The sequence below is a fragment of the Tiliqua scincoides genome, chromosome 5 (genome assembly GCF_035046505.1).
Source record: "Tiliqua scincoides isolate rTilSci1 chromosome 5, rTilSci1.hap2, whole genome shotgun sequence".
NCBI classification, from domain to species: Eukaryota; Metazoa; Chordata; class Lepidosauria; order Squamata; family Scincidae; genus Tiliqua; species Tiliqua scincoides.
Window position 1 is genome coordinate 128,538,261 of NC_089825.1, and position 23,483 is coordinate 128,561,743.

Below are 23,483 nucleotides of genomic sequence, written 5' to 3' on the forward strand. Positions count from 1 at the left end.
TTTCAATCCACAAACTCTGTTCCTCTTCTATTTGAACAAGAACAGCATTGTCCATCAGAGTCTCCTCCTCCTGACGTTAATCCTGTTACACATCTTCTGATCTTCCCTCTTGTCCTCCTAAATTCTCCTGTTCTTCTTTGAATTTCTGCATAAAATCTCTTGCCTTTTGAACTGTATGCAGCCAGTAGACTCTTTGTTGAAATCTGAAAATCAAACCCTCCAGCTTTCCCCATCTAAACATAATCTTCCTCTTTTTCAGCTCTTCTGTCAAAAATACATAATCCTTCCATAGGATACTACTGTCCTGATTCTATTCAATTTTCCAGCACCAGTGCAGCTGCAATGCAGCCCTAAGGTAAGGGAACAAATGTTCCCAGACCTTGAGGAGGCCTCTTTGACTGCCTCCCTACCAAAGGATGCAGCATGTGCCCCATGGGCTCAGCTGCACTGGCACTGGAAAATCAGATAGGATTTGGCCCTAAGAGGGATCTCCTTCAAGATTATAATGTGTCCTTGAGGACGTATTATTGAAGACATCCTTCCCTCTGCAGACTTGTTTTTGCATGTTGCTGTAACACCTTATCTCCCAGTTTCTTCCTAGTAAAATGGATCAGAATATCTCTAGCAGCTTTATGTAATGTGGCAAATCTTGTATTAAATCTAAAGCTGGTCAACTTCTGAATCAATTATTTGTATATTTTTAATTCAATTTTAAACTGAAACTACTGAAACATGTTCCAAAAATTCCACACTTAAGTTCTCTCTTTGGAGTCTGTATTGGCTCTTCTGCGTGTTGTCATATTGATATTCTCCCAGTTAGGAGAGCTTATACTGAAATATGAGTGGAGTTCATCCTAATGAAGCCGTTAGAAGCTTTCAAAACACATCTCTTCGTCGGTCCACTTGCTATGCACACTCCCCTGATTTCATTGCTTCCGAATTGTAGATAATCTCTTGTTTTCCCTTTGATCTGGGGAAGTCCTCGGCTGCAAGCTGTCAACAGTAGCCGGTTTCAGTCCCCTGGTGCTTTCCCAAGCAGGAACTTTCAGCCTGCCCTGTTGACTCCCCCACGTGACCTCCTCCTATCCTGCATTCTCTTGGCACCAATTTCATTTTTTCCCCAAATTAGAGAGGAGAATTACAGCCCAATCCTGAGCTGCTCGGGGTGCGGGGTTGCAGCAGCGCTGAAAATGGCAGCTGGGCAGCTGCCGCCGGCTCCTTGGGAGAAGGGGAACTTTCATCCCCTTCCCTCGGGTAAAGTGAATAGCCACACAATGGGGCTACTAAATTCAACACCAACAAAAAGGTTGGCGGTGAATCAAGAGCCTCTGGGCCAGGCAGTGACCCCAATGCAGTGGCTCTGGATCTGGTGGAGCAAAACTCCACCAGTCCTGCCCCCCTGCCCCACTCCGTCCCCTCAGAACACCTACTCTCTGTGGTCTCCCTGCCCTCTGCCTGCCTCCCCCTTGAACGCCGCCTCCCCGCCGCCCCCCACATCCCCACCTACCTCTCTGCTGCTCCGCAGTCCATGTGACTGCCGGGTGGTGGAGCTACAGCAGCCAACCGGTACTAACCCAGCACCAGCTACTCCTGGGCTACCATCGATGCTCGCTCAGTGGTAGGGCCCGCAAACATGTCTTGTGGCACATTTGTGAGAGTGTGCGCCGGCAGCAAGCCGGTGCGCACTGTTCAGGATTGGGCTGAAAAATTAACCATTTAGGATCTCACTTTAAGCTCCTTCCACCAATAGGATCCTGACTGCAAAAGGAGGAAGGTGACCAACAGGTGAGCCAAAGTGATCCAAGCAGGGAGTCTGAGCTGGCTCGGCTAGAGGGCTGGGTCCAGGGCCTCTGAGATGAATTTTATTATTGGACTCCTTCCCAAAGGGGGAGGGGCAATGGGAGCAGGCAGAACAGGGGGCAAAATAGGGCAGGGGGAGGGTGCTGACAGCCAGAATATTCTTTGGAGCCCAGGTCCATCCGGCTTCTAGGTGCAGAGTCCAGGTCTACCCAACCATGCGGCTCTGGCAGCTGGAGAAAGGAAAATGGAAACCCAAACACACTCCTAAGTCTCTCTAAAACCTTTGAAATATAGAAAATCAGCAGCATCACCGTTAGACTTGCACTAGAATGGACAGTGTGCTGTGTGCACCAAAATGAACTTCTGCAGCTGCTGCAGCCCCAACTGTGTCCCTGAACTCCTACACACTCCTTCAAGATTGCGGCCTCCACAAGCCAAAGAGCTACTGGAGCAATCCGGTCTCCTCCCAGATCTGACCCTGTGTTAGGGAGGGTCATGGGTGCATTTCTGGGCTCGGTGTGTATGGCAGTTGCCACTTCCTGCCTGTGGTTGTGCCCCCAGCATCAGGTCCAGGCAGTGAGTTTGGGTGATTGGAATACATAAGATCCCAAAAACCTTCTGGGCTTTCCTTTGCTTCCTGGGCCCCCTTTCTGACCCTGGGCCCGGGTACCAATGACCCCCTTTACCCCCCTCTCCTAGGCCCTGACCAGGTCACAAACAGGTCAATAAGGCAGGTTAGGTCAAGAATGTTTAAAGGATTAAAGAAGGTCTAGAGAGAAATAGGATGGGGTGAAGGGGTTGGAGAAGTGGCTAAAGGTTTAGGTGCTGGAAGCAGTTCCTTTCTTTCTTGTTTACCCTAAAGCAAGACAAGGGAAGTGGTTGAACACAGCTGGGAAATATCTAGCAGAGTCACAACCTGGAAGCCCTTTTTGGGAGGTCCCAGGTGGCCACCAGGCTCTGTTTTTCCTGTCTAGTCACCTGAGGTGTATGTGCCAGAGATCTCCTGCACAATGTATATGAGGTCTATAAGGAGAGTGTCTGGGGTCACTCTCTCTCTCCTGCCTTGTGGAATGCTGACCTTTAGGCTCTGTACATAGAAGAGGGAACGTGGATTTTCTGAAAGCTGCATTCATTCAGCCTGCAAGCAAACTGTGTGGAATGTTTCTTAACTGTTAGGTAGATAGATGACCTTAGAGCTTCTGATAGTTTATTTGCTGTGGGATATCCCCTGAATGTTTTATTTTGGAGAGCATTTGTTCTCCTTATGCAATTTTATTACTCTGAGTAGACCCCTTTTAAATGAGCTTGGATTTGCTTGGGTGGATCTCAAGGTATGCTGAGTCTACATCCTGAAGCCTTAGATAAGACTTGGCTAATTTGGGTAATTTGGGGTTATTTAAAGGTGTATTGGCTCTTTTGCTTGGGGCACCGAGTAAGGGAGTGCGCACAGGCAATGGTGGCAGTAAGTAGCAGAGTCTTTGAATGGGATAAGGTCCTTCTTGAGAACATGGGGACTGTCCAATCTCCTCCCTTCCAGAGCTACTTTCCCCAAACGTCTTTCACTGCTTTGACTTGCACTGAATAATCCTTGCCTTCTTTTTTTTTCTGCCACACTCTCCTCGACACTGAACCAGTAGAGAGCAGGGCATCCCATGGCTACCTACTTCGTAGTGAACCAACTGCGACCCTCATTTGCATAGTCACACAGTACTTTCCTGAACTCCAGTGGCTCAAGAATAACAGGCCCTTCCCTAAACACAACTACACTGGCTCTGAAATCACAGTGGAAAATGGTGATGGTTCTTATACTACCTACATCAAGTTTAACATCCCTGAATATTCCACGCTGTTTTTTTACTGCTGGATTCTCAAAGAAGGTTTCCCTGTGAAGTTCACCCAAAGGACCATGGAGAAATCAGTAGAGAGCAGGGCATCCCATGGCTACCTCTCCCCACCCAACCATGAGGAGATCACACTTCATAGTGAACGAACTGAGACCCTCGCTTGCAAGGTCACAGGGTTCCTTCCTAGCGGCCAGCAGCTCAAGAATAACAGCCCCTTTCCTGAAGACAACGACACTGGCTCTGAAGTCACAGAGGAAAACGTTGATGATTCTTATACTATCTACCTCCAGATGAAGATCCCTGCATATGACAAGCTCAGTTATTCCTGCTGGATTGTCAAAGAAGGTCTCCCTGTGAAGTTCCCCCAAAGGACCGTGGAGAAATCCCAGGGTCAAAAATGAAGAGCATCCTCACCCAGCATTGCCCCAGAATTGTCTCTAGCATGATCACATGTATGTGTGGTCTGGCTGAATAAATGAGAGCCCACTCACAGATATCTCTTGGGGTGATCTGTTTGGGGAGTACCAGTGATTTGTGTGGGGTGGGTGGGTGGGAACTGGAATGAAGGGGAAGGATCCATGTCTCAGAAACCGGTATCAGGACCTGGTTGCCATGGGGGAAAATGCATTCAGAAGTATCCCATGTTCTTCATCCCACTCTTTGGTCAAAATCCTCAGTGTTGCATATGTGGGGTTGCCCCAAGGTATCTTCACATCAACCCAATGAAGGAAGGGGGTCAGAAAACTACACCCAGGGCACCCACTGAGCTTCATGGTTATGTTGTAGTTTGAACCCAAATCAAACACACGCAGGCCAAGGCCAACAATCTATCACCCATTTCACACTGGCTTCTCTGCACATGCTCAGATGAGCTCTCTTCTCATTGTACAGAACAGAATTCAGAACAAAAGAGACATTTTTGACATTAATAAATCTTTGCATTTAAGTGGCAAGTTTCCAGTGTGCAAAGCCATTTAGATCTATTGTTGGAGTTGGTGCAACTCCTTCTGCTGTCCAGTGGGGGCAGTAAGTAAGCTAAAGTAAGCCACAGGGTTGCATTTACTTGCGAGTAAGCAAATGAGCCTTGACCAGGAGCAAAGGGAAATGCAAGGCTAGCTGCATGGTCCCAGTCTGATGAAAGTGGAGCTCAACAAATGCTCCAGAAGGCAGCCCCCCCCCCCCAAATAAAGAAGAGGCTTCGCTGGAAAGGTCCATTTTCATTTGTTTACAGACTTGCAAAGCCAGGTAGTTCCTGACAGTGCTGTGCTTGAAAGAGAAGAATTTGTTAAATTTTTTTCCAGAGTGAAACAAGCTGCTGGTGCTGCCAACTTGTTTCGTTTGGTAAGAAAGTGAATCTGTGCCATTCTCACTGCCGTCCCCCCCTTTTAAAGGGGCAGCCCTCAGATCAGCGCAGAATGGAAGCCACTATCAGCGCTGTTCCGGATCTTGTCGACCTGAGGGTAGCCCCCCTTCTTCCCCTTTAAAAACGGGGAAAGAAGGGCGAGGCCGGCAGATCTGTGCTCAAAACAGAAGCAATTGCGGTGATGTGATGACGTCACCACAATTCCTTCCAGTCATGGGGTGGCGTTTTTATGGGCCACCTCTGTGCTGCAGACCTGTGATTTCCAATATTTTTCTTTTCATGGCACACGGACCTCTCTGGTCTTTGCCTCTTGGGATGCCACTTCTGAGAGACTCTTCTGGGTCCGATGGCTGTTTCTAGGGCAATTGTTTGTGTGAACAAACTGTCTGTCCCAGTTGCGGATCTACCATTGAGTCCAATGGGGCAAATGCCCCAGGAGCAAACCTCTAGGACCCCATGAGAGCCTCTCTGAGGTTTCCCAGAAGCAGAGTTGATAGCCCCGGATTGCGTGAGGCTCTGTGAGCCTCATGTGAGTTGGGGGGGGGTGGACTTTCGCACAGGGGGGTGGCAACAGTTCAAGGGGAGGGGCCATCACAGTCTTTGTGTATACAGATGGCCAGGGGTCCAGAGCCTCGGGATTTCGGGTCTGCAGCTCAGGACCCCAGCCCAATTCAAGGCTGTATTCGACAACATAAAATATATAAGATGATCTGGTCATCTTGAGCCTCCAGAGAATTCACAGGATGTTCTGGTCAGTTTGAGTCTCGGGGGAAGGGCAAAGAACATTAAGAAACGAAGAAGGCCAAATGACGGCAAACAAAAGCCAATCTAGAGCACATATGCAAGCAGAATGCAAGCTAAGCCTGCTGGAACTTGCTGATGGTTGTCGTATTGATGATCTGCTGGCACCCAGTTTGTGCCAATCCGCCTCTCTCCTCCCCCTCCCATCCATCCTGTTTTCCTCATCTCCACTGTCATGTCCCTCTTATGTTTCCTCCCCTCCCCACTCCTCCCCTCCCCCTCCCCTTGCACTGCCCCTCCTTCCTCCAGCAAGCTCAAAGAGTACATATGCCAAGTAAAAGCCTGAAGTCTTTGTTCATTTCAGTGAGAAGTGAGCCCCACTTGCAAACGAAATACAGTGGGATCTGATTGAACCCCTGCCAGGGTTTCAGTGCCTCTCTGAGAATCCAAGTGGTGTGAGTCCTGCAGAAACATCTGCCCAGGGCGTGGGGCTGGGGAAGTCCACTGCAGGTCTGTCCCTCTTCCCCACCACAGCAGAGAAAGCAACAAGTTCTTGCTAAGAGAGTCGCCCCAGAAACAGAGCCACAGAACCCAGATGAGTTTTTCAGCAATTTTCAACTGTTGTGCTCCAAATGTCTGGGTCACCCCTGCATATTTTCTTGGCACACCAATGTGCCACACACACCAGTGGGAAATTGCTGCTGTAGAAGAATGTTGCCAGAGGGAGTGAGGCTTGCCAGCACACTTCAGCAGCCCCAAACTAAAGGTTTTTCTCTACCTGTTGGAAGCAAAGCTGGAAGCCTTGAAGAGGTTAATATATCGGGTTGAGTCTCATCATCTGTGAGGGTTCCATTCCCAGAACTCAGGTGCCTGGCAAAATTCTCTCTAATGCAGATCAATTTAAAAAAACAAATTCCCTTTGCTCTGTGCTTTCAAAACAGCCTTGCTGCCCTTTGGGATGTTTCAGACAGAGTCATTCCGCAAACAATCCATCAGTCAGTCTCACTCCAGGGGAGCAAGCGACCCCTCCCTTCATCCAGAGCAAAGTGATTATCTTTCTTTCTGGTGCTCAGGGGGAATGGAGGGGTCCCTTGGAGTGAAGCTAAGTATCAGGAGAGAGAATGATGGATGGATTGTCAGCCAGCTGCCCTCTCTCCAACTAACAAGGCCTTTGTCATTGTCTGGAAAGTATCAACAAAGGCTGGAGGGAAGAGTTCCACAAGGACTGCAGGGCCACAAGAGTCTGAAACTGAGGTGCAGTAAAGACAGAACCATTTTTGTTCCATGATGAATCGGAAAAGAGCACTGCTGGTGCTCAATTCCCCCAACACTTCTGTCTTCTCTAAGTGACCCATGCACTGAAGACGCTTCTTCTCTTATCAAATCACAGTGGCGTCACTGGGTTTATTTCACCCAGTGCGGGAAGCACCCCCATGATGGACCTCCTCCCATGCAGTGGGGTAACACCCTGGGCAGTGGGTGTTGTGGTGTCCCATTCCCCCACCCCACTGGTGTTTTTTTTTGGCTATAACTTCTCATAGAACAGAAATTTTGATGTGGTTTGTGCAATTTGCATTCTGCATTCTGCATGAAATTACACATAAGAACATAAGAACAGCCCCACTGGATCAGGCCATAGGCCCATCTAGTCCAGCTTCCTGTATCTCACAGCGGCCCACCAAATGCCCCAGGGAGCACACCAGATAATAAGAGACGTCACCCTGGTGCTCTCCCCTACATCTGGCATTCTGACTTAACCCATTCCTAAAATCAGGAGGTTGCGCATACACATCATGGCTTGTACCCCATAATGGATTTTTCCTCCAGAAACTCGTCCAATCCCCTTTTAAAGGCATCTAGGCTAGACGCCAGCACCACATCCTGTGGCAAGGAGTTCCACAGACCGACCACGCGCTGAGTAAAGAAATATTTTCTTTTGTCTGTCCTAACCCGCCCAACACTCAATTTTAGTGGATGTCCCCTGGTTCTGGTATTATGTGAGAGTGTAAAGAGCATCTCCCTATCCACTCTGTCCATCCCCTGCATAATTTTGTATGTCTCAATCATGTCCCCCCTCAAGCGTCTCTTTTCTAGGCTGAAGAGGCCCAAACGCCGTAGCCTTTCCTCATAAGGAAGGTGCCCCAGCCCCGTAATCATCTTAGTCGCTCTCTTTTGCACCTTTTCCATTTCCACTATGTCTTTTTTGAGATGCGGCGACCAGAACTGGACACAATACTCCAGGTGTGGCCTTACCATCGATTTGTACAACGGCATTATAATACTAACCGTTTTGTTCTCAATACCCTTCCTAATGATCCCAAGCATAGAATTGGCCTTCTTCACTGCCACCGCACATTGGGTCGACACTTTCATCGACCTGTCCACCACCACCCCAAGATCTCTCTCCTGATCTGTCACAGACAGCTCAGAACCCATCAGCCTATATCTAAAGTTTTGATTTTTTGCCCCAGTGTGCATGACTTTACACTTACTGACATTGAAGCGCATCTGCCATTTTGCTGCCCATTCTGCCAGTCTGGAGAGATCCTTCTGGAGCTCCTCACAATCACTTCTGGTCTTTACCACTCGGAAAAGTTTGGTGTCGTCTGCAAACTTAGCCACTTCACTGCTCAACCCTGTCTCCAGGTCATTTATGAAGAGGTTGAAAAGCACCGGTCCCAGGACAGATCCTTGGGGCACACCACTTTTCACCTCTCTCCATTGTGAAAATTGCCCATTGACACCCACTCTCTGCTTCCTGGCCTCCAACCAGTTCTCAATCCACGAGAGGACCTGTCCTCTAATTCCCTGACTGTGGAGTTTACACATTACACATTTACACATTACACATTCAATACACATTGAATGATGTAGAACATGATGGTCTTATTCCCACTCTGCTCAGTGATGGTGCTTCTTCCTGGCAAGGGAAAGGGCAGCAGCATCCTGAGCGCATCTACTCCAAAGTAAGTCCCACAGAGTTAACAGAGCCTTACTCCCAGGTACGTCAGTGTGTCTAGCATGGAAACCTCAGAAACAGAGGCTGCCACCCTCTGCTACACACTTAGCTGCTGGGACTGGGGCTGACTTCCGAGGAGGCTCGCAGGGCACTGCCTGGCTGTGTCCCTGGGTGCTCAGCCCCTCCCCGAAGCGACCCCCAGTCTCTGGAGGGAAAGGGTCTCTGCAGGGGAGTGTGTTGCTTATTCGTTTCCAGGGAAAGCCCAGGGCAGTTTGCAAGTTTTAAAGCCTGGAACATCATTACCGAAGGAACACAGATCAGGGACAGACAATTAGAGCACAACAGAGCTGGAGCACTGAAAGCCACACACCAGCAGTTCAGGCTGTTCTCATTCATTTCCCTGCAGGATGCAGACCAAACCTGCCCACCTGAGAGTCTTTCCTCATCCTCTGCCGCTCCCTGGTGGACACCAAGCGAACTGCAGCACTTTCAAGTCCAGCCAAATTAATTCTCATTTAACAGCGCCACCAGCTGCAGTCCTTGACTCAGTCGCAGTCTGGGGCCATGAGTCCCTTCTACTCACACTTTCCTACTTCCTAAGGCAGTGTTTCTCAAACTGTGGGTCAGGACCCACTAGATAGGTCACAAGCCAATTTCAAGTGTGTCCCCATTTATATTTTTAATATATTAGATGATGCTACCATGGTATGTGACTGCATTTGGGGCAATGTTACAGACTTGTGCTTTTAACAAGCTACTAGGTATATTCTTTTAACAATGACAGCCAATGGGACTTACTCCTGGGTAAGTGTGGGTAGGACTGCAGCCTAGGATTGTGAAAAATTTCCTGCTTGATGATGCCACTTCTGGTCATGACATCACTTCCGGTGGGTCCTGACAGATTCTCCTTCTAAAAAGTGGGTCCCGGTGCTAAATGTGTGAGAAACCATGCCCTGGGCAGATGTTTCTGCAGGACTCATACAACTTGGATTCTCAGAGAGGCACTGAAACTCCGGCATTGTTTCGTTTCTATCCCATTGTATTTCGTTTGCAAATGAGGCTCACTTCTCACGCAGGCCAAGGCCAATAATCTATCGCCCATTTCACACTGGCTTCTCTGCACATGCTCAGATGAGCTCTCCTCACATTGTACAGAACATAATTCAGAACCAAAGAGACATCTGTGTCATTAATAGATCTTTGCATTTACTTAGCAAGTTTTCAGTGTGCAAAGCCATTTAGAGCTATTGTTGGACTTGGTGCAACTCCGTCTGCTATCCAGAGGGGGCAGTAAGTAAGCCACAGGGTTGCATTTACTCACGAGTAAGCAAATGAGCCTTGACCAGGAGCAAAGTGAAATGCTAGCTGCATGGTCCCAGTCTGATGAAAGTGGAGCTCAACAAATGCTCCAGAAGGCAGCCCCTCGCCCTCCAAAGAATAAAGCAGAGGCTTCAGCTGGCAAGGTCCATTTTTATTTGTTTTCAGACTTGCAGAGCCAGGTAGTTCCTGACAGTGCTGTGCTTGAAAGAGAAGAATTTGTTCACTTTTTTTCCCAGAGTGAAACAAGTTGCAGGTGCTGCCAACTTGTTTTGTTTGATAAGAAAGTGAATCAGCGCCAGTCTCACTGCCGTCCCCTCCTTTTAAAGGGGCAGCCCTCAGATCAGCGCAGAATCGAAGCCACTATCAGCGCTGTTCCAGATTCTGTCGACCTGAAGGTAGCCCCCCTTCTTCCCCTTTAAAAAAGGGGAAAGAAGGGCGAGGCAGGCAGATCTGTGCTCAAAACAGAAGCAATTGCGATGTGATGACATCACCACAATTCCTTCCAGTCATGGGGTGGCGTTTTTATGGGCCACCACTGTGCTGTGCTTTCAACAAAAAAGTTCAGAAAGCGGTTTATGGCCAGAAACAAAGAACTAAGAGTGCAATCCTTCCCTGCGCTGGGACTGGCAAGCCAAGAGGCTTGCACTGTATCCAGCACAGGATGGGGGCCCGAGGCGGCTCAGCCAGAGGCAAGAGGAAACTTTTCCCCTTCCCCCAGGTATGGCGCTTTTCCCCTATGGGTCTCCTCGAACTTGCGCCACCTCTTGAGGTGGCGCAAGTCCGAGGAGAGTGGAGAGGCTTGAAGCCGCTCCAATCTCCCCGGGAATGGGGGTTGGAATCTGTCATAACTGCCGGATCATCATCCTGCCTCCTGCTCCTCACCCGCCCCCAGGGCCACCCAGCGCCCACACTCCCCCCACCCAGGAATGCCTCCCTCCTGCCCACCCCAGAGCCTTGCATCGGCCTAGCTAGGTTGAGGTAGGTTGGGGATTGGACAAGGCAGGTGGGGGCTGGGATTTTATTCCCCTTGTCCTTAGAAATGCCTCAGGTAGCCCTATGGGGTACTTGGATCTGTGCCCGTGATTTCAAGGGTGCATATCCGAGTAGCCCATGTAAGGCCGCTTGGGCCTGAGATGAGGGTCAGGATCTGGCCTGCGCTGCCATGGCCGATCCCACCCCCTCCCGGACCGCCCTCCCCTACCCCAAAACACCCCCTCCCAACACACCTTCTGCTCTATGGCACGTTCGCCACACTCAGGAGCCAGCACAAGAACTTGTGCTATAGCATTCGATAGCATATATAACGTTGAATAGAATGCAGCTAATTCACTGTGCTTTGTTTCTTTGCACTCTGAATTAATGCACCTTTCCAATGATATATGACATGATGGCGTAATCCCTAAATACGAAGGTTCCCACAGTTGTGGCCACTAGTGTCAGACTCCCTTTGACGTCCCCTCAAGGCCTGGTACCTGGGGGAATGACTCCCCCTACCCCCTTAGCTATACCGCTGCCTGCTTCTCCACTCCAGGCTGTGGCTGCGTGTGAACTGAGGCTCACAGGGACCTCTCTGCATTATGTATCAGCCTTTGGCATGAAGCACACAGAATATTTTAATCAGCTGGTGGAGCTGGTTTAACTGGCACATATGATTGCAATTCTGCCCCCATTGGCTGGTTCTTAAGTCAGTCAATTAAAAAGTCCCAAGATGCGCAGGATCAAGGAATGATGCATTGCCGGAGGTTTATATCACAGTAACAAGTTTTGGGGGTGTCATTTTGGGGAAGTCACGTGATTTCAAGGAAATGGGAAGCTAAAAACGAGATTCCTCCATATCACAGTCCCGGGTACGTTTAGGGGGAGTTCAATCCTTCTTTCCAATAGCATTTCAACCCCTATTTCTGAATGAAAATAAGGCCAGAGTAGAGCCCGTTCTACCTTTCCCCAGGTGCCTCTGCTCGCCTTAGAGAGGGGAACTGCTGTAGAAAGCAGAACCCAGGAGGACTCTGGGAAACTCTCCTGCCACTTCCGTGGACCTGATCCATCCAACAGGGAATACAAGGGAAATGATCAGTCCCTAAATGGGTGTGGAGAGTCCAACACTAAGCTCGCCCTTCCTGCTAAACCCCTCAGGATCACTGCTGGCAGTTGTCCCTCCTTCATGCGGCTGTGGAGACTGTCCCATTCCTTCCCCTCCAGAGCCCCTTTCCTCACAGTCCTCCCACTGACTTGACCTGCACTGAATAACTCTGTCTTCCTTTTTCCCTGCCACTCTCTCCTCCTTGACACTGAATCAGTTGAGAGCAGGGCATCTGGTGGCTACCTCTCCCCACCCCACCCCACCCCACCCCACCATGAGGAGATTACCCTTCATAGTGCATGTCTAACCCTCAAGTGCATAGTCACTGACTTCAAGCCTGCAGATATTTCCATCCAGTGGCTGAGGAATCACAACACCCTGTCTGAAGGCAACCACATTAATGCTCCAGTCTTGAGGGAAAAGCCAACCATTTCTAATGTAGCTAGAGCAAGTTGCACATCTCTGTGTCTGAGTGCCGTGGAGAAAGACTGCCCTGCAATGTTGTCCACAAAGACCTGCCCATGATATGCTGTTGAAAAATCCCAGCTCAATAATGAAAATCATTTTCATCCAGCATTGAGTCCCCTTCACTCTGCCCCAGAATTGTCTGCAGCTTTATCACCTGCCTGGGTGGGTGGCCTGTGGCTGAATCAATGAGAGCCCACTCATAGATATCTCTAGGGGTGGTTTCGGGAGCACAGGTGATTTGTGTGGAGTAGGTGGATGGGAACCAGAATGAAGGGGAGGGAGTGTCCAAGTCTTAGAAACTGGCATCAGAAATGCTTATGTGAGGTTGTCCCACTGTATCCTCATATCACTCCATGGGGGGGGGGAGAGAGAGAGGACATTACATCCAGGGCCACACTGAGCTTCGTGTCTATGTTGGCATCGCTGCCTAGAACGGCTCTGACGGCGAGTGGGAGGGGTTGCTTCCATGGCATGATGCACTTCTTGCAGTACTTGCCATGCCACCCCTCCCCCCATAGCTATACCACTGGTGGAGAGTCTTAAGTGTGGGGCTGCTGTGATTGTATTAAGGCTACAAGGGTCTGGCACTGTGGGGTACATTTCTTTGGTATGTTTGTGTGTGGTTGCCTTATGATTTTGCAATACTACTGTATGTCCACCAGAGGTCAGCAGAAGATCGGCAAAGAATCTAACAGGCTCAGTTGATGGGCAAGGAAAGCTTCAGGGAAAGCAGTGAAGACAAATGGAAGGACTTGATGAGCAGATGCTCCTTGGGATGCAGAAAAGAATGAGTGGAAGGGACTCCTGGCCTCACATTGCAGCTGAATCAAGGACTGCTGCTCTTGGTTGTGTTCAATTCTAATTAATCGGGCTTGGATTGAAAGTGCTGCAATTCACTTTCTGTACACCAGAGAGCAGCAGAGGATTAGGAAAGACTCCTGTGCAAGTTTGGCCTGCATCCTTCAGGGAAGTGAATGAGAACATCACTCAATAATGGTGTGTTGCTTTCGGTTTTCCCAGCCTTGTTGTGCTTTAATTTGTGTACACCTTTTGCTGTTTCTTGGAACTTTTGCACAACAATGTTCCAGTTTTTAAAGCTTGCGGCCTGCCCTGAGCTTTCCCTGGGAACGAATAAGCTACACACCTCTTGTGAATGGGCAGTGCAGGGAACTTGCAGGGAAGTGAATGGAGGCGGGACCTCAATATGCAGGCAAACGTGCAGTGGAAGGATAGAATTGGGCAGACATGGTAGTTTTTGCGAGACCACCCCACCTTGTGGGGGAGCCGTCCTGCTGGGAGAGGAGTCTGCCTTTCAGAAGCAGCTGGTGGTCCACTCTGAGATGTAGACACTAGCCTGAGCCCAGGTCAGGGTGACCAGATGTCCTCTTTTTCCAGGACATGTTTTCTTCTTTTACCTCATGTCCTGGAAAATAACTTAAATGTCCTCCTTTTCCCCATGAGCAGCCCCTGCAGGCAACACATAGCCTTCTTGCAATCAATAAATTATATACTAATCTAGTTTTGAATTTAATAATAATAGTATTGGCAACCTTCAGTCTCGAAAGACTATGGTATCGCGCTCTGAAAGGTGGTTCTGGCACAGCGTCTAGTGTGGCTGAAAAGGCCAATCCGGGAGTGACAATCCCTTCCACACCGGGAGCAAGTGCAGTCTGTCCCTGGTCTGTCTCCCTGGCTATGGGCCTTCCTTCTTTGCCTCTTAGCCTCAGACTGTTGGCAAAGTGTCTCTTCAAACTGGGAAAGGCCATGCTGCACAGCCTGCCTCCAAGCGGGCCGCTCAGAGGCCAGGGTTTCCCACTTGTTGAAGTCCATCCCTAAGGCCTTCAGATCCCTCTTGCAGATGTCCTTGTATCGCAGCTGTGGTCTACCTGTAGGGCGCTTTCCTTGCACGAGTTCTCCATAGAGGAGATCCTTTGGGATCCGGCCATCATCCATTCTCACGACATGACCAAGCCAACGCAGGCGTCTCTGTTTCAGCAGTGAATACATGCTAGGGATTCCAGCACGTTCCAGGATTGTGTTGTTTGGAACTTTGTCCTGCCAGGTGATGCCGAGGATGCGTCGGAGGCAGCGCATGTGGAAAGCGCTCAGTTTCCTCTCCTGTTGTGAGCGAAGAGTCCATGACTCACTGCAGTACAGAAGTGTACTCAGGACACAAGCTCTGTAGACCTGGATCTTGGTATGTTCCGTCAGCTTCTTGTTGGACCAGACTCTCTTTGTGAGTCTGGAAAACGTGGTAGCTGCTTTACCGATGCGCTTGTTTAGCTCGGTATCGAGAGAAAGAGTGTCGGAGATCGTTGAGCCAAGGTACACAAAGTCATGGACAACCTCCAGTTCATGCTCAGAGATTGTAATGCAGGGAGGTGAGTCCACATCCTGAACCATGACCTGTGTTTTCTTCAGGCTGATTGTCAGTCCAAAATCTTGGCAGGCCTTGCTAAAACGATCCATGAGCTGCTGGAGATCTTTGGCAGAGTGGGTAGTGACAGCTGCATCGTCGGCAAAGAGGAAGTCACGCAGACATTTCAGCTGGACTTTGGACTTTGCTCTCAGTCTGGAGAGGTTGAAGAGCTTTCCGTCTGATCTGGTCCGGAGATAGATGCCTTCTGTTGCAGTTCCAAAGGCCTGCTTCAGCAGGACAGCGAAGAAAATCCCAAACAAGGTTGGTGCAAGAACACAGCCCTGCTTCACTCCGCTTCAGATGTCAAAAGGGTCTGATGTGGAGCCATCGAAGACAACAGTGCCCTTCATGTCCTTGTGAAAAGATCTGATGATGCTGAGGAGCCTGGGTGGACATCCAATCTTGGGGAGAATCTTGAAGAGGCCGTCTCTGCTGACCAGGTCGAAAGCCTTTGTGAGATCTATGAAGGCTATAAAGAGTGGCTGTCGTTGTTCCCTGCATTTCTCCTGCAGTTGTCTAAGGGAGAATACCATATCAGTGGTGGACCTGTTGGCTCGGAATCCACACTGCGATTCTGGATAGACGCTCTCTGCAAGTACCTGGAGCCTCTTTAGTACAACTCGGGCAAACAGCTTTCCTACAACGCTAAGGAGAGAGATGCCGCGGTAGTTGTTGCAGTCACCCCTGTCACCTTTGTTCTTGTACAGCGTGATGATGTTTGCATCCCTCATGTCTTGAGGTACTCCACCTTCTCTCCAGCAGAGACAGAGGATTTCATGCAGCTCAGTGATGATGATCTCTTTGCAGCACTTTAGGACTTCAGCAGGGATGCTGTCTTTTCCAGGTGCCTTGCCAAAAGCAAGGGAGTCCAGGGCCACGTGAAATTCTTCTAGGGTTGGTTCACTGTCAAGCTCTTCCAGCACAGGCAGGCACTCAATGTTGTTCAGTGCTTCTTTGGTGACTACATTTTCTCTGGAATATAGCTCAGAGTAGTGCTGCACCCAGCGTTCCATCTGCTGCGCCCGATCCTGGATGACCTCGCCTGTGGCAGACTTCAGAGGGGCAATTTTCCTCTGTGTTGGACCTAGGGCCTGCTTGATACCATCATACATCCCCTTGATGTTGCCCGTGTCAGCTGCTATCTGTATCTCGGAACAGAGCTGGAGCCAGTAGTCGTTAGCACATCTCCTGGCAGTCTGTTGGACTTTGCTGCGAGCAGTTCGGAGGACCTGCAGGTTGCGCTCACTGGGACAGGCCTTGTATGCTGCTTGAGCTCTCCTCTTTTCCTCAATGACTGGTGTCAACTCCTCAGAGTGGGCTTCAAACCAGTCTGCCGTCTTGTTGGTCTTCTTGCCGAATATGGACAAGGCGGTGTTGTAAACGGTATTCTTGGTCAGTGTCGCAGGCAGCACCATGATAACTGCGTGTGATCTTGATGCTGGGAAGGCTGGAGCGTCTGGTGAGGATCAGGTTGAGCTGGTGCCAGTGCTTTGATCTTGGATGTCTCCAAGAGACTCTATGTTGGGGCTTTGTGTTGAAGAACGTGTTGCTGACACAGAAATCGTGATGACAGCAAAACTCTAGCAGGCGTTGGCCATTTTCGTTGATCCTCCCAGTGCCAAACTGACCTAAGCAAGTGGGCCATGAACTGTTATCAGCACCAACTCTAGCATTGAAATCGCCGAGGATGAACAATGGCTCTTTTACAGGGATTTTCTTGACAGTGGTGGCCAGGTCATCATAGAATTTGTCTTTGGCTTCTGCTGGAGACGACAGAGTCGGTGCATAAGCACTGATGAGAGTGACAGGTCCTGCTGATGACTGGAGCTGCAGGGACAAAATTCTTTCACTTCCCACAGTAGGTGGGATGATGGATTTCAGCAGGGTATTTCTGACCGCAAAGCCAACGCCATGTTCCCTGGTTTCGTTTGGTGGTTTTCCCTGCCAGAAAAATGAGAAGTAGATGGGTAGATGGGACTCGTCAGCCTAGGAAGGCAGCTCATCTAAGAGAAGGAAACTCTGACCTCAAACCTCCACTGCCTTGTGGCTACATCCAGTTGTGGAAAAGGCTTCAGGAGTCAACCTCAAGGCAAAATCAGGAGCCGGAGTCCCTGAGGCAGTTCATGGCTGAACACAGTCACGTTCTGGCAACTCCTGCGACGCCGCTGGAACCAACCGTATTGGCTTCTGCCTTTCCATTGGACCATTCCAGCGACGTGGAGAGGGGGGATTTGCTGCATGGGTAACAGCCTATCCTCCATACCTTCTTTACCCAGGCTTCGCGCACTGGAGAGGACACTCCAACTTCGCCATACGGCGTCGGCACAACACGGGAAGCAGCAGTTTACCGGTTATAAGTCTTTGCTCGATTGGCGTAGAGCATGACGCCAGGGGCTGCTTCCGACGGTGGGAGAGATCATTGCATCTCATTGGGCAGCTACCGCCCGCCTTAAGCTGGGCAGTCCCCAGCCAGTAAGGTGTTGCCTCGCCACGGTCCGTTAACCTCATGGGGTGTGTGGGGTTTAGGGTGAAAACCGACAAGCGGATCGACAACTCTGCACCATGCAACAGAAAACAGAAAACTACTGTCCTAAAGCTGGGCACCTGGAATGTTAGGACAATGACACCTGGCTTCTCTGATGACCTGCAAGAAATAGATGACACACTCAAAACAGCTGTCATCGACATGGAGCTGAGCAGACTGCAGATGGACATCGTCGCCCTTCAAGAGACTAGGCTGCCAGATTCCGGGTCCGTCAAGGAGAGAAATTAATAATAATATGGTGTTTTAATTAACCACGTGAAATCAATGTATGAGTGTTTTTAGCTTTTATTTTGTCATGTCCTACATTTTTGTTGGATGTCCCACATTTTGGGGTGCCTTGTCCTCTTTTAAGGTTATGACATCTGGTTTCCCTGGTCCAGGAGGGCTTTTTTAATGTACTTTTGGGTTTAGCATCTTGTTTGGAGTTCAAGACTTTGCGAACTGAATATGTCCAGCAGAGGGCAGCAGAGGCTCAGGAAAGACTCCAGAAAGCTTTAGGGGCAGGATCTAGACATTTATGAAGTCTCTAGAACAGCACTTCCCAAACTTTGTTAGCACCGGGACTCACTTTTTAAAGCAAGTCTTTTTATTTAACTAGACCAAAAAAGGGATCTAGAAAGAAATGTTTTATTAATTGTTGTTGGCAGTGCTTTTTTTGTAAAAGAAAAGGTGCAGGAACTCACAACTTGTTAAATAAATAAATAAAAGATTATTTATTTATTTATTTATTTATTTATTTATTTATAAACCATTTTTTATTGGAGAAATAAAATATTTTTTATGTGCTTTCCCCCTAAAGATGAACTTACTTCGGAGTAGACATGCATAGGATTGGGCTGTCAATCTCCACATCCCCTACCCTGTAGCTACTTTTTCTACACATGGGGAAAAATATTGTACAGGTGCACTTGTAGCATGTAGTATGTAGTGTGGCACTACTTTGAGGAGAGGAAGCAGTGAATGGATTCCAAAAAATGGCTTACATGAGTTCCATGTAGTAAAATCACTCTAAGCAACTTTGGGAGTAAGAACAAAAAAGGAATTCTTACACGAGAGTGGTCCTTAGGTGCACATAGAAACAGCTACGTTTGCAAACAAGGGATTAAATATGGTTTAATTCAGGTATCAGAATACTCTGTGTCTTTGGGAAGGCGCTTGGCATGCAATTGTATGTTCTCTGCTGCCCTGAGCAGCTGCTGTGCATTGCTGGAGAGGAGCTGCAAACGCTGGCTGGCGGAGGGCATGCTTGTGGGGGAAGGATGAGGAGGATCTCTGGCAAGGCTGGACAGCAAGTTGTACACACATAGAATCCCTTTTCACCTGCCCTTAGCATGTGAAAATGCGTGCAGATATATATCTCTGCCAGGATTAAGAGCCCAATCCTAGGTATGTCTACTCTGAAGTAAGTCTTGTTCTAGTCAATGGAACTTACTCCTAGGAAAATGCCTAGGATTGCAGCCTAAGAGCCCAATCCTATGCATGTCTACTCAGAAGTCCACTTTAGTGAATGGAGCTTACTGTGGATAGGATGGCAGCCTTAGAGTCCAAGCCTGTGCATGTCTACTCAGAAGTAAGTTCCATTAGAGGCAGTGGGGCTTCCTCCCAGGAAAGTGTGGAGAGGACTGCAGCCTCAGAGCCCCTCCTCTGCCTGTCTACTCAGGCTGCAAGGCTATGCACTCTTTCCCAGGAGCAAGCCCCATTGAGCACAATGAGACTTACTTCTGAGTAGACACACCTAGGCTTGCGCTGCAGATTGGCATGGGGACTGCACCAGCCAGCTTCCTCCCCCTCCTCCTCCGCCAAGCCAGTACCTGGGAGTTCCGTGGGTGCCGCAGCCTGTCTGCCTGGCTGGCTGGCTGGCTGGCTGGCTGTCCGTCCTCCTCCTAGGTGTCGGCGCATGTCCCCCGCGCCCTCCACCAGCTTGGAAGCGGCTTGGGGGGAAGGGAGGCGGGCTGGGCTCAGGCGAGAGCTTGGAGATGGGGGCAGGAGGGGGTCGTTGTGCGGTCAGGCAGGGGCCAGGCGCCCGCCGACCCTGCACCCCCAGCACCCACCCAGCGAATGCCTCTGTTTTGCTCCCCCCCTCCTGGAATGCCTCCGAAGGGGAGGGGCCCCTGCAAAAAGTTGCCGGAACTCCGTCCCCCCGCGTTCCATTAGAAAAAAAGTCCTGGTTGTTGGCAACCTTCAGTCTCGAGAGACTCTGGTATCGCGCTCTGAAAGGTGGTTCTGGAACAGTGTCTAGTGTGGCTGAAAAGGCCAATTTGGGAGTGACAATCCCTTCCACAACGGGAGCAAGTGCAGTCTGTCCCTGTTCTGTCTCCCTGGCTATGGGCCTGGCTTCTTTGCCTCTTTGCCTCAGTCTGTTGGGCAAGTGTCTCTTCCAACTGGGAGAGGCCATGCTGCACAGCCTGCCTCCAAGTGGGATGCTCAGAGGCCAAGGTTTCCATCTGCTGAGGTCCATTCCGCCGAAAACCCGAAGCACAGTGGAGGAGCACTAGGCAGTGGTTCCCCTGAGCTCAAGGCCCACAAAAAGCCCTGCACCAATGCAAGGCCTGCTTTCCTTCACTGCTGCTGCTGCTTGAAGCCCACCCCGGTGACCATGCGCGGCCACCACGGCCCTCAGAATGATCCTCTGGAGGCAACTGCAGCTCTGCTCCCATCACAGTTGGAGCTTGCAGGGTGGGGGGCCCCAGAACTCCCCCAGAGCACAAGGACCACCGGAAAAGGCTCCACGGGCTGTATCTGGCAGGTAGGTTAAAAGAACGCCTTCCAGTGTCATCCTCTACACCTCCCACCATGAGGACATCACCCTTCTTAATTGGCTATAACGTTTGATTGAATGCAGATCTTTCAATGCATTTTTTATTTCTTCTAGGGTTGGTTCACTGTCAAGCTGTTCCAGAACAGGCAGGCACTCAATGTTGTTCAGTGCTTCTTCGGTGACTAAATTTTCTCTGGATGTATATAATTATATATATTATAATATTATAATAATTATAATATATTATATAATAATATTCCTGGTTCCCTGTGGGGTTCCCTGTGTGACTGCCCCTCCAACTGCAGGACACAACTCACAAAGTTTGCACAGCTGCATCAGAGCTGGAAAGCTGAATGGGATTGGGCCCTCCGTCTCTTTCTTAAGGGATTTTCTGCAATATGCTGGTTTGTTAATCCAGTCTTAGATCTCTGTTCCAACAGAGTTGTATAACTCACTCACAGCCCAATTCTGAGATACCCAGCGTGCAGGGCTTCTGAGGTGCCAAAAAATGGCTGCTGCAGCATCCTAAACATGCCAGGCAGCCACTAGTGACTCCTTGGGGGAAGTAGCTCCACAATGGGACTGCTCAATTCTGTGGTGGCTCTTTGGCCAGCTCTTTAGCGAGCACAGAATAAAAAAGTCCTGTGTCGGGCCACGCAACCCAACAAGGAGCTTGCTCTCGACTAGCTCCGGTGCTAGGCCCATGGTAAGTCTTGTCCATGTGCCTTATGGCAAGTTTGCAGCAGTGCATGCCAGCGGTGAGCCGACACACAAGGCTAAAGATTGGGCTCTCATTCCCCCAAACCAGCTCTTGAGTCTGGACCCACTTTTTAGAATGAGAATCTGTCAGGGCCCACCGGAAGTGATGTTGTGACCAGAAGTGACATCGTCAAGCAGGAAAATTTTTCACAATCCCAGGCTGCAGGGGATGGACAGAGTGGATAGAGAGATGCTCTTTACACTCCCACATAACACCAGAACCAGGGGACATCCGCTAAAATTGAGTGTTGGGAGAGTTAGGACAGACAAAAGAAAATATTTCTTTACTCAGAGTGTGGTTGGTCTGTGGAACTCCTTGCCTCAGGATGTGGTGACGGCATCTGTCCTGGATGCCTTTAAAAGGGGATTGGACAAGTTTCTGGAGGAAAAATCCATTATGGGTTACAAGCTATGATATGTATGTGCAACCTCCTGATTTTAGAAATGGGTTATGTCAGAATGCCAGATGCAGGAGAGGGCACCAGAATGAGGTTTCTTGTTATCTGGTGTGCTCCCTGGGGCATTTGGTGGGCTGCTGTGAGATACAGGAAGCTGGACTAGATGGGCCTATGGCCTGATCCAGTGGGGCTGATCTTATGTTCTTATGTACCCACACTTACCCAGGAGTAAATCCCTTTGACTATCATTGTTAAAAGAACATACATAGTAGCTTGTTAAAAGTACAGGTCTGTCACATTTTCCCAAATGCAGTCCCATGCCATGGTAATATTAAGTCTATTATGTTAAAAATAAAATATTGAAATGAATGGGGACCCACCTTAAATTGGCTCGTGACCCACCTAGTGGTTCCTGACCCACAGTTTGAGAAACACTGCCCTAGCCTTTCTCCTCATTTCATGCCAGCCCCTAGTTGTGTCTTGAGCCAGTGCACTTGGTCCCTGCACCCAGAGTTTAATTTCACATAACACGGGCACAAGGATTGTCTTCCTGCCCACCCCATGAGAGATCTTCTTTGGCTGCAATCCTAATCTCACTTTCCTGGGAGTAAGTCATGACTGTGAGTCCTGATCTGCTTTCCCTCTAAGGGACAAGGACTTACCAGTACTATGACATCAATTGTGGAGGGGGGCCGGTAGCAGGGGCTTCACCTGACTTTTCATCCCCAAATGTGAGCTGCTCCACACCCAGTAGTGCAAGGCTGGTTCTCCCATGATGCAGCCTGAAGCCAAAAGGTGCTCAATGGTGGCCCCCCACAAAGCTCACCCAGAGGACTCTGGAGAAATCCCAGGACCAAAACTGAAGACCACCTTTATCTAGTATTGTGTCCTCTTCACCCTGCCCCAGAACTGTCTCTAGCAGTATCACAACCTCATGAAGGATTTCTGTCCCGAAATGTGTGTGGGGAGTCCAGCACTAAGCCCTGCCGTCTTGCATAACCTCCTCAAGAGCACGGACGGCAGTTGCCCCTCCTTCCTGAGAACGTGGGGACTGTCCAATCTCCTCCCTTCCAGAGCTACTTTCTCCACATGTCTTTCACTGATTTGCCTTGCACTGAATAATCCTTGCCTTCTTTTTTTTCTGCCACACTCTTCTCAACACTGAACCAGTAGAGAGCAGGGCATCCCATGGCTACCTCTCCCCACCCAACCATGAGGAGATCACACTTCGTAGTGAACCAAGTGAGATCCTCGCTTGCATGGTCACAGGATTCTTTTCTAGTGACTCTACTATCCAGCGGCTCAAGAATATCAGCCCCTTGCCTGAAGACAACTACATTGGCTCTGAAGTTACAGAGGAAAAAGGTGATGGTTCTTATTCTACCTACCTCCAGTTGGACATCCCTGCATATTACTTGCCAGCTTTTTCCTGCTGGATTGTCAAAGAAGGTCTCTCCGTGAAGTTCACCCAAAGGACCGTGGAGAAATCCCAGGGTCAAAAATGAAGAGCATCCTCACCCAGCATTGCCCCAGAATTGTCTCTAGCATGATCACATGCATGTGTGGTCTGGCTGAATAAATGAGAGCCCACTCACAGATATCTCTTGGGGTGATCTGTTTGGGGAGTAGCAGTGATTTGTGTGGGGTGGGTGGGTGGGAACTGGAATGAAGGGGAAGGATCCATGTCTCAGAAACCGGTATCAGGACCTGGTTGCCATGGGGGAAAATGCATTCAGAAGTATCCCATGTTCTTCATCCCACTCTTTGGACAAAATCCTCAGTGTAGCATATGTGGGGTTGCCCCATGGTATCTTCACATCAACCCAATGAAGGAAGGGGGTCAGAAAACTACACCCAGGGAACCCACTGAGCTCCATGGATATGTTGTAGTTTGACCCCAAATCAAACACATGCAGGCCAAGGCCAACATTCTGTCGCCCATTTCACACTGGCTTCTCTGCACATGCTCAGATGAGCTCTCTTCTCATTGTACAGAACAGAATTCAGAACAAAAGAGACATCTGTGTCA

General features: G+C 49.5%; 1 protein-coding gene across 3 annotated transcripts in view; it reads left to right on the forward strand.

Moving 5' to 3' along the window:
* Positions 1–23,483, forward strand: part of RBM23 (RNA binding motif protein 23) — a 443,258-nt gene that overhangs the window by 169,374 nt on the left and 250,401 nt on the right. The window contains exon 16 of one of the 3 annotated variants that reach the window (XM_066627506.1): positions 15,267–15,277. The exons of the other annotated variants lie outside the window; for them this stretch is intronic. Coding sequence (XP_066483603.1) covers positions 15,267–15,268 — 2 coding nt within the window. The 3' untranslated portion in view covers positions 15,269–15,277. Of the gene's footprint in view, positions 1–15,266; positions 15,278–23,483 lie in introns of those variants that run through there. 3 annotated transcript variants of the gene reach the window in all.